Genomic DNA, 10,976 nt, shown 5'->3' with positions numbered 1-10,976 from the left:
CCAAATGAGGGTTAAACATCTATAGCAGCCTTAAAGGCTAATAAAGCAAGTCTATCAGTTTCATTTGTACTCATGCCAAAAGTGGAAGGAATGTTGCACCACCACACAAGGGCAGTGTAGAGCACAATAAGTAACCACTCTGCCATGATTCTTTTTTGTGCTTTTAGTTTTCTGTTAGTGAATCAGTCATTTCATGGTTGTTTTATAGTAGAAAATGTCTCCTCACATTTACAAGGTGGCAAGTGATCAGTCGATCTCTTGTATGGACCATGTAGCGATGGTCAACTGTGCGTGCCTACTAATCGGGACAGACAAGGGAGAAAAAATAGTCATTTCGGACAGCAATTTTAACTCCCCTTTCTTCGTATACCGGAATTTCACCTTTTAGGTAAATGCAACTATTCCCAAAATTCAACGATTCCAGAAATTCCAGCTTCGTATGGGGTCCTATTTCGTTACAGCTTTGAAAGCAATCAATTCAAGTGGAGTCTTGTTTACACCCGTTTTTTGCACTCAATCCTAGACAAGCGCTGGAAGGTCATTAATTAATTATTTAATTGAATTGGGCCTCAAAACATGAATGAGTTTGAATTAAAATTAATGGGCCAAACCAATGTTAACTGGGCCCGGTTAATTTTAGTTCAATTTGGTTATAACTTGAAATTATGGACTATGGGTTATATTATTTGTGAGCCAAATTGAGGCCCATTGGGTTTGTACGATGAGAACAAGACCTTTTTAGTTTTTAATAGGCCCATTGCTTCATTGATTAAATCATATGAGGAAGCTTCACGAAGGAAAAATGGAAACAAGTAAAAGTGGGAATGATTGCCACATAGCCATTTGATTAGGTCAAATGGCCCATTATGTTTCGGCTGCCCACGAAAGAAGGGAAGAGGAGAAGCCCACTACTTTGAATAACTTCTCTCAACTGCCCATGATCAAGGAATTACAAGTGGGGAATTTCTACCACTGCTGCAAACCGCCAACTCAAGAGAGTGGAAGTTACATGGGACACCTGGCGTCACCAGGAGAAGGCGGGAATTCCTCTTGCATGCAAAACCGTGGAGATTCTTGCCTATAAATACAAGAACTCAAGAAGGAAAATGGATTTAACACCTCAAAGCCCAGTGTTTAAACCAAAGTCTTCCTAGGGAAGCATCTATCTTTACTTTTCCTGCATTCAACTCAATTACTTTATCAAGTAATTTGGGTTTTCACTTTCCCGTTGTACTCAAACTTTATTATTCCGACATAATAAAGTTATTTTACATTGTTACTTCTTTCCTACACGGTTAGAAAATTGTTAAGTCCTCGATCGTTGAGGCAAAACCACGAACTATCACTATGATCCAGCTCTTAGGGTCACAGCACTCTCGCTCATGGTCAAGAAGTCAGAAAAAGGACATCCCGTCCTTTACATTGAATGCGACAAGTCCTGGCACGCCCACTCAGTCTTTGACCCATTTCATGACCAAACAAGTCTCCACTCCAGTTTTATTTTGCTAAGCAAGTCTCCACTCCAGTTGGGAGGCTTATCTGCCCCCCATCCCCCCACCACTTGGTTAGCCAATTCCTCGATCAAGGATGGCTGCTTCTTTTGGTTGTTTTTGTGACTTTTGACTGTCATCAATAATGTTCCTATCCTTTTGGCGAAAAATGGAAAAAGAAAATGCTAGTGGATGGAGAAACTCCATGCTTAGACTAAAGACGCCTAGACTGTCACAGGGCACCGAGGATCCCCTGTCCGAGTGAAATCCGGACAGGGGCCTGTACCACCCCTCGGAGCCGTTGCTCTCGCAAATCAACGGTTGAGATTTGTTGAGCCAAAACGACATCGTTTTGGACCAGAAAGGGTTTGGCAGATCTCAGCTGTTGATTTGCAAGATCAACGGCTCTGAAGGGTGGGACAGGCCCCTGTCCGGATTTCACTCAGACAGGGGATCTGGTCTCATCACAGGGCCATTCATTTGAACGATCCTTTTTCGCGTTTGGAAGGAAAGAGAGAGAATCAAGTGGACGGAAACTCTTTCTTTCTGTTCATGTGTATCCAAAGTCTCCGATGAGTAAATAATTCTAGCAACTTTCTCATTCTAAATTTGACATTAACTCGAGTGCATAATCTTTGAGATAAGTATTTATTTTGATCTATGATATGCGGATTGTCACATGGTGGTACTCCGTCTGCCAATTATGTTTTTTGGTTTCCTTATTTATTTGTTATAATTAAAATGACCCGGTGTAGCATTTAGCTCTGCATGTATCAGGTCATTTTTCAGCCACAACTAACCATTGGAGAACTTGGAGTAATTACCCAGTTACTTGAAGAGAGGGCTTCACAATCTATTTTATAACTCAAGGTGTCCTGATCAACTTACCGACTAATCCCGTGAGACAGTCCCTCTGCCTGCTTGAAGGGGGAAAGATTTGACCGCCATGTCAATCCCTAAGTGAGGGCTTCACAATGGGGTGCATTTGGAACTATATAGGAGTGGGTTTTGTTAAATCACAGATAAGAACAGCAAGGGGTAAAAAGGTAGAGGATTTTTGAGGCATTTGGATGGTGTGGAAATCACTCTGTCCGGTCCTTTTTTTTCCCTTCTTTATTTAACTCATTTTACTATTTTATTCGAGGGGCGTGTAAGCTAGCTAGAGCATCCTGAGTTACAAGAAAAAAAAAAAAACTTGTCTTTGCTACATGGACTGATTGAAACCGAAAGAGGGAAAACAGTGATAACATTTTGAGCAAATTACTGAAACTGATGTCTATGCAAAGATTAGAGAGGGTAAAGATAGTACACATCTTTGCCTTGGATTCGCTAAGAAACAAATCCCATCTCCACTCAGTCTCGTCGGCGATTCCATTGAGCAAGCGACTCCAATTCCTAGTAGTGGTAGAAGCTTTTCACACAACGTGGTCAACATGAACTCAGCAAGTTAGGATTGATTTTTTCCCACACAAACACAAATATAACACGGCACAATGACATAAAACAATAAACAGGTCAGGTTAGTATTGAACATGAGTAACAGAAAGTACACACGTTAAACACATGTAATTGCAATTCATTTGTGGATTCATACGTTATTTCAATCCAACCCACCAAGCGATTACTATGCCTACTGTATTTATCGACCTTGTACCATGAATTGTAGACATTGTTGCTTTCAATTGGGAAGAAGATGATCGACCTGATTTTGAGATACTTCCTCTGGGTTTTGTTTGATTGTGATCAGTGGAAATGAAGAGCAAGAGTGTTTTAAAATTTGCCGGAAATGAAAAGGTGGGTAAGTTGGACGCAGGATTTTTCGGAATATTTTGTTATGATTCCTAAATTAATGCTTATGTATTTAAGGAATATAACCAAAGAAATCCCTTGACACAGTTAGACAAGCCTCCAACAAATGTGTCCAGGAGTGTCGGACGTCACACGCCACATTCCATGAAAGTTCGTGTGCTTCTATCTCTACCGGTCTGAACTCTGACATTCAAAAACAGCGAAAAAGGGAGAAAGATCGAACTATTTGGACATGCAATTTCAACAAAGTACAAAACTAGCACTCCTTTCCACACGAACTGCTGATCTATTATATACATAATACTCCTAAATACCAAAGAAAGGGAAAAGAATCACAAATTATCGCGCAAAGAAACCAGGTTCTCGATGATTAGGAGCAGCATATTGTGGAGGTACCATCATTGGAGGGCCTTGGTAGTCATCCTGGACACAGAAAAATAAGTTCTTAAGCTGACTAGCTATCGATACAAGCCAATTTCTGGTTTGACAACTACATTAAATTCTATAGTAAAAGGTAATTGCATATACAATAGGTACATTATTATTTTTTCGATACTGGTTCAGTCAGTTCAGCTAACACCACTCTATGTGGAGTGGTGTTGCCACTGAATCCCATGCATCTTGGACTGTTATGTAATAATGGGATAAGGCTTCCCATCTACGACTTGTTAGCGTGAAGTGAGCAATCTGAATGTAACATCTTCGTCTTTTGAAAAAGAATAGACTACAACTCCAAAAGCATAGCTTGAAGCGAGTAAAGCGAGAACGGTCAGACTGTAAAACCATTGAGTGAGGTACTTACTCCTCCTATAGGGCAGCAGACTGCTGTCATTGTGAAAACCAGCTAAAGTCTTGTTTGCTCCATTCAGTCCACAATTCTGCTTGAAGTGCCCTGGCTCTCCACAAAGATAACAAGTCTTCTGGCTTGAAGACCCGGGTGATGTCCTGTGTTGCAAGCACGCAATAGAATAAATGAAGTGCTAACGCGGCAAACCCGCAACATATAAAGAAGGGATAGAGAATCCCACACCTGATACATCATCTTCATAAATGACTCCAAAGTCGTAAAGAAGAAATTTTGAGTCCATGAGATCCGTCCCCAGGTATATATGTGAAGAAAATGTTCAACTAACGACACTAGGCTGACCAGTACTTTCGCTTGTACTAAACTATCAAGGCCATTTCTTCCTAGATCAAGGTTAAGATATTATACAGCCCATTCCCCCATTTACCACTAGAAGGGGAAAACACAGCGAAAATTAAATGCCAAAGAAATTTAATCTTCATATGGCCAAATGTTCTCAACAATGAGCACTTTTTTCGCCATCACTTATTTTCCCTACCCTAGTCTAGAGAAGTTGCAATGCCCTCCCTTCAATTTTACCTGCATAAATTACAAATAGATAATTTATGTGTTAACTACCAATTTACAAGGTGAATATCTGACTTCGCATAATAACTGCCGGCTATGAATTCCTGTGCGGGTGGTCACTTGACAATCTCCAAGAGGAAGCAAAAAGTACCCCAAAAAAACTGGTATAGTAAGTTCTGGCTATCATACACTTTTTGACTACCCTAAATAAACCCTCTAATGTCTTGAGTGATTTACCCGAATGCCTCAAATAGTGATACTACAATCCCATCACTACTCTTAAGTCTAAACAGTCATTCAACTTCAACCCAACCCATGAAAAAATCGACTTTGTGACTCAATGTGATATATACTCTAATAACCCAGTCCAGCTTATTTCTCCTCCATCGTCCATCATTAGATCATTTGCTTGTGGATAAAAAGTTTGACCCTAACCTGTTGTGAATGCAATTATGTACATAACTCGGTAAATATGCAATGTAAATGAGACTACTCTGTAACGAATCGAAACGCAAGGAAGAAAAAGAAACAGGATGATAACAGGATGCCCGAAGGCCCACAATAGCGGGAAAATCATGCCTTGCTTCTCTCTGTGGGCACCCATTCTTGTTATGTGGGCAGCTATTCTTGTAGTGTCCCTGTTGTCCACAATTAAAGCAACTCCTCTGGTCTGGATCCCTTTGTGGCTTCTCTCTTTGAAAACTCTTTTTGTTATCTAACTCCTCCTCCACAGCCAATGCCCTATTAACAGCCTCCGAATACGAGTGCAGATCCAGCAGAGACACCCTGCGTCGGAGAGCGACCTTTAGTCCCCTTAAGAACCTTCTAATCCTAGTCTCCTCATCCGGAACCAATTCATGAGCATATCTAGCCAACTCTGAAAACTCAGCCTCATATTCTGTGACAGTTATGCCACGCTGTACTAGCTGGAGGAAATCATTCTCCAACGCATGTCGGAATATGAGTGGAAAGTATTTGTCAATAAACAAATCCCTGAACTCCTGCCATGTCAAAGTCCGATCTATCAAACGCCACCACTGGACTGCATCCTCCTCTAACTGAGAGGCTGCTAAAGACACTCTGGTCTGATCATCAGTTATGGACATAGAATTCAGAATCCTCTCCATCTGACTAAGCCAGTACTCTGCTAACTTTGGCTCTGGCCAACCTCGAAACACCGGTGGGTTTTGTTTCTGAAACTCACGTAGTACCACCATTGCTTTGGACTCCTTGCCAGCTGCTGGTTCCCTAGCATTTTGCACCATGACCTTGGCCATCTCTACCAAGGCGACAATGTCAGCAGGCCCACTGCACTCTCTAACACATCCTGACGTTACCTGTTCTGTTTGAAATCAAGAGAGAAATACACTAAGCTTGCCAGTCAGTAATCAATGAAACAATCACAGATACACTGAGAGACTGAGAGTTCTCAATCATAAAGTACTACCGCCAAGCCCAAAGCAGTTGTGAAACTACCAAGTTGTTATGCCCGTATTATTTCTTCAGGGGATTACGGGTTCTGAATTTAGAACAGGAATATAAGACCTGTACGTAGCATTTCTATTCACAATATCAAAAAGGCAACATTTCCAGATGGAAATAAAATAGAAAGGTTGTCAATCCAGCAAAGAAACAATATAGATTGTTGTAAATCTGGCTGCGAACAATACACATTACACACAAAATGCAAACATTGAAAGTAGTCCTAAATTCTCATGTACACCAAGGTTAGTTGAAATACCTACTCAATTTGGACCTTTATCAATTTTACATGTTAACTTTTTGTTTGGGGTGGCACCAACACTCTCTATCATCTTCTCTATCCTATAAAATATTAAATTCAATGAGGGAGAGGCATGTAAATCAATGGAGAGGCATGGGAGTTCCTTCCTGCATGTGCACCAAGCAATATTACCCAACAGTACATTTTTAAAAAATTGTTTATATATTAAAAAATATAATTAAAAATTAAGTACTCCAATTTTTAATATGTTTGAACTGGTGCAAAAATCTTGTTATTGTAATTAAATTATTCTAAAGGTTCATAATTTAGTTCTGTCTTTAGGACTTTTATATTCAAGTATTTGCTATACAGGGTCCCCAATGAGAGTCCTAGAGACAAAAATTAATTATGACCCTTTAGGATAAGATGATCAGAAAAATAAAATCTTCATATTAGTTCAAACGGATTAAAAATTGGAACACTTAATTTTTTCACCATATTTTTTAATATATAAACAACTTAAAAAATTAAATACTCCAATTTTCAATCCATTTGAACCAGTACAAAGATTTTAATATTTTAATCCTATTATTCTAAAGAGTCATAATTTAATTTTGTCTATAGGACTTTCATAATCAAGTATCTACTCTATAGGATTCCCAATGAAAGCTCAAGAGACAAAAATTAGTTATGACCCTTTAGAATAAAATGATAAAAATAAAATAAAGTCTTCACAATGGTTCAAAAGGATCAAAAATTGGAGCATTTATAATTTTTTAAACAGATTTTCAATATATAAACCATCTAAAAAAATATTTATGATAATGAGAGAGAGAAAGGAACAATTTAAGAACGAGAGAAAATGAGAGACCGGTAGGGAGGAGAGAGAAAAAGAAACAATATTTTAATAAATCCCTTGTGAACAGTTGCTCGGTAATTGAAGCGAGCTATAGTGCACAAAGGGATAATACCTCACTGTATACAGACGCTGCTGCACCCTTATTTTGTGTCTTACTTCGGTAAATGGCTACAAAAGTTGTTTTTGCTAGTTTGATGTACATGCTCTTAGAGCTCTTTCGTCCAAAACCTAAATGTCAAATATTAAGTATGAGACCAAAACCCTGACTCCACCCACAGGATTATGTAATATCCACTGACATAGATAGAGTTTCAAAGCATAACAACAAAGTCCTCATAGACTGAACTAAATATAAAATAATTACAGTTGTCTCAACAGCCAGAGAAGTAGAGAACATATAAATCAAATTCATGTTAAGTCCAGGTCATGTCCTTGAGCTTCAACCTAGGCATGTCTCGTAAAGTAATGCAAGCATTAAGCTATAGGCCCTGTAGTCAAAAACCTTATGCACTGACCAAATATAATTTCATGATGTGCATCACATGCCTGTAGGCTCCCTGTCCGAAAACAGACATGTGTGAGTTTCCAGAGTCGCCAATCAGGTTTAAGGCTATACTCAAGGAACCAAACAGAACACACAAGCAAAGATTACTAGTGCGTCATAACTACAGATTACTCAGCTCAGGAGATAAGTTACAAAACAGAAAGGCGTAAGACACCCCATTTGACCTAAGCCTCGGTTAGTCTCTACTAGTCACTTAAGGGATTTAATAGCATTAATTATTAACTCTAATGGAAACAGAGGCGCAAAAGCAAAACAGTAATCAAAGTATCAAACAATGAACAAACGTGAACGAAATCGATAACAAACTCAATGTTCTAGGCTTTCACAAATGAACCTGGTGTACGCCAAAATGATGATGAGAACGCAAGGTCAGACAGGGCAACAGACAGGCATGCGCAAGTTTTACCCTACTCTTCCATTACCGTACTACATTTTTCTCAACCACTACACACTAGGCAGCACTCATAGTTTCAAACCAACCCATAAAATAGCCTCACATCACCAAGTTTTGAATAATTACTTTATCACTCCCATGGTCTCTATAATCATCACATCTCACACAACAAACCCATAGCGCAACTATTTATACGTAACAAAACTTCCAACACAACTCCATCTTGCAAAAATGTAGAACAAACAAGTATGGACCAAGGGCGGGGGTGGCGAAAGAAAGAAAAAAAAAAAAAACTTTTCAGAATCCTATTATCACAAGAGTATTCTACATAAATTGATTTAAGTTGTGCAAGTTCGACGCATGACCTTTTTGAAAAATCAAATCTTTGCCACCCCAAAGTTAAGGTGAAAACCTTTTTTGCCGCTCCGCATACGTTCTCTTTCCCAAGGATACAAAGGCGTCTCCATCCATACGTGCACACGCACAGACACTTAACTTTATTCTCCGTACCTAGATACAAACAAATCCACTAACTACACACATAGACAGCATGAGCACAACCCAAAGGAAAACTCCCCAAAACAATTATTTTATCCCCTTGTACCACAAAGCCTTACCCCGCTCTGCCAAGCCAAAATTGCACACCCCTAAAATTTCACCTTCTTCGTACATTAAGGCCCCTTTGGACTAACTTTTCACGGACTTTTTCGCACCATCTTTTTTGTCTCTCTTAATTTCATCAGTGTTCTAAAAAGCGGCCAAGGCGGTACCCTGCTGCCGTGCCTAGGGGCCGGGCTGATTAATCAGCTGCTAGGCGGGACTAATCGACAATTAATTGCCTAGGCGTTCTAGGCAGATTAGGCAGACGATATGCAGCTAGGCAGACTGTTAGGCGAGAAGGCGATGTGATTTTAAAAAATTAAGGGCTTTAGTGTCATGGCAATATAATATAAGGGACTTTGGTATAGTCTTACTATGATATATACACATTTCCAGTCTACTTAGTTCTCTTACACAATCAAAAACTGAGGAGGGGGTAGCAGAATATTTCTTTAAAAAAAATATTGAAAATCCGCCTAATGTCTAGACGCCAATTAATCGGCCTAGGTGCTAGGTGGTGCCTGGCTGCCCAACTAGCGCCTAGAAGCATTAAGAATCTTGCTTAGTATCTACTAGATTTTGGGATAAGTTAGCCCTAAAAAGTCGGTGAAAAGTTAGCCCAAAGGGGCATCCAAGATCTCAACCCCAATCCTCCCATATCAACACTCATGCGACACGTCAAACCAAAACATCAAACCCACTTCACAATCATGTATAACAAGGAGTGGCAACAAATTACCCAATAATTCAATTCAACCAACGGCGGATAGTTTCGTTAACAAACACAATCGTGATACCATAGACATCACAAAGAAGTACTAACAGGATGAAAAAGCAAAAGCGAGGAGTTTGGTTTTGTTGTATGCATCACCTCACAAGTGTAGCACCGATCGAAGAGTGGGTTTAGCCGCCCCTTCTTCGGCGGACGTGCCGCCCGCATCGGCCGCACGGAAGCAGTCTCTGTCGGCTGACTACCGTCAATTATGCACCTACCCCGCCGCCCAACCTCTGCTTCGTTTGCGCCCATAAATGGGGAAAAAATTCCTCCCCCTGTATTTTGCACTTCATAGTTCATATAGGCCTCGTTCCACGGGGTTTTTTTTTTTTTTTTTTTTTTCTGTTTGGCGTTTTGTCGTTATTAAAAACTTTGGTTTGATAATTTTGCAGTAAATTTTTGTAGATTATTAAAAAATTCAAAAAAATTACTCTTACCAAAAAAAAATGGAAAATATCGAAGATTAAATTCCAAAAAATCGGCTTTTGGGGTTTTATAGTTTGGAGCAAAATTACCTAACGAAATGATAAAAATAAAGACTATTTTTTACTTGTTAAAAGTAGCTTTTAAAATGAATTTTCTACGACCGAAGCACGTTATGCACTTGAATCCTTATCTATTCGATTGAGCTAAATTTTGTCACACCCACCTAAAAAATTGAACAATTTCGATCAATAAATTGAAACACGAAATGAGCATACCCTTTACCGACGGTGAACAATCAAATTAGGTGGGGTAGATTGAATTCTTAAGGAGAAAAAGTTACTTAAACTTGTTGATGGATTGGGAAGGAGTTTTGAATATTCGAAGGACTCAAGGATATTGTAGGACGGGTTATCCTACAGGGTTATAGGGCGACAGATTCGAAATGGACGGACGGAACGGCCACACTAAAGCCCTTGTAGTGCGGGTTGCACTGAAGAATTTCCAAATTCGTATTCAAAATCATTCAATTTGGCATCTTGTTAGAACTATGACTCATAGGTTAAGTATGAAGAGATACTAAGGAGTTCTAGAAAGAAAGCAAGATGCCGGAGCGAAGCGAAGCGCAACGAGTGGAGCGTAGCGGAGTAACGGCATCTGACCCATCGCAAATGATCCAGGGGTATTTTTGAGATACAGACCAAATACACCAAATTAGGGTTAGAATAGAGTCGGTATAAATACTCTATGTTATAAACCCTATTCCGTACTGTGATAATAAAGAACAACAACCACTCTCGCTCCCGTGGACATACCCGGTTTTGGGAAATCATGTATATCTCTGTGTTGATTCTTTACTATTTTATACTCGTAAATCGTATGTGTGCACATCTCTTATTTAATCTATGTTAATTTGCCGCGGATATTGTTAAATGAATTTTACAAATTCTGTCTGCTGTGTTTGGT

The 10,976-nt window shown here is 39.4% G+C and overlaps 1 protein-coding gene across 4 annotated transcripts; it reads right to left on the bottom strand.

Annotated features, from left to right (window-relative positions):
* Positions 1 to 3,317: 3,317 nt before the first annotated feature.
* Positions 3,318 to 9,889, bottom strand: LOC131307415 (uncharacterized). 4 transcript variants are annotated; one of them, XR_009194123.1, is made up of 5 exons: positions 9,684 to 9,885; positions 5,251 to 6,008; positions 4,102 to 4,244; positions 3,636 to 3,722; positions 3,318 to 3,482 (listed from the first exon to the last, which is right to left on the bottom strand). XR_009194123.1 is itself a non-coding variant. In XM_058333911.1 (4 exons), the coding sequence occupies exons 1-4, from the start codon at positions 9,885 to 9,887 to the stop codon at positions 3,718 to 3,720; spliced, it is 1,089 nt and encodes a 362-aa protein (XP_058189894.1). In that variant the 5' UTR covers position 9,888; the 3' UTR covers positions 3,507 to 3,717. The 4 variants fall into 4 exon arrangements, 3 of the variants coding, with proteins under 3 accessions (XP_058189894.1, XP_058189893.1, XP_058189892.1); XM_058333911.1 differs by lacking the exon at positions 3,318 to 3,482 and having other exon boundaries at positions 3,507 to 3,722; positions 5,272 to 6,008; positions 9,684 to 9,888; XM_058333910.1 differs by lacking the exon at positions 3,318 to 3,482 and having other exon boundaries at positions 3,507 to 3,722.
* Positions 9,890 to 10,976: the final 1,087 nt, after the last annotated feature.

The sequence above is a fragment of the Rhododendron vialii genome, chromosome 11a (genome assembly GCF_030253575.1).
Source record: "Rhododendron vialii isolate Sample 1 chromosome 11a, ASM3025357v1".
Lineage (NCBI taxonomy): Eukaryota > Viridiplantae > Streptophyta > Magnoliopsida > Ericales > Ericaceae > Rhododendron > Rhododendron vialii.
Note: the sequence above shows the minus strand (reverse complement) of the source record. Positions and strands in the feature narration are given on the sequence as shown.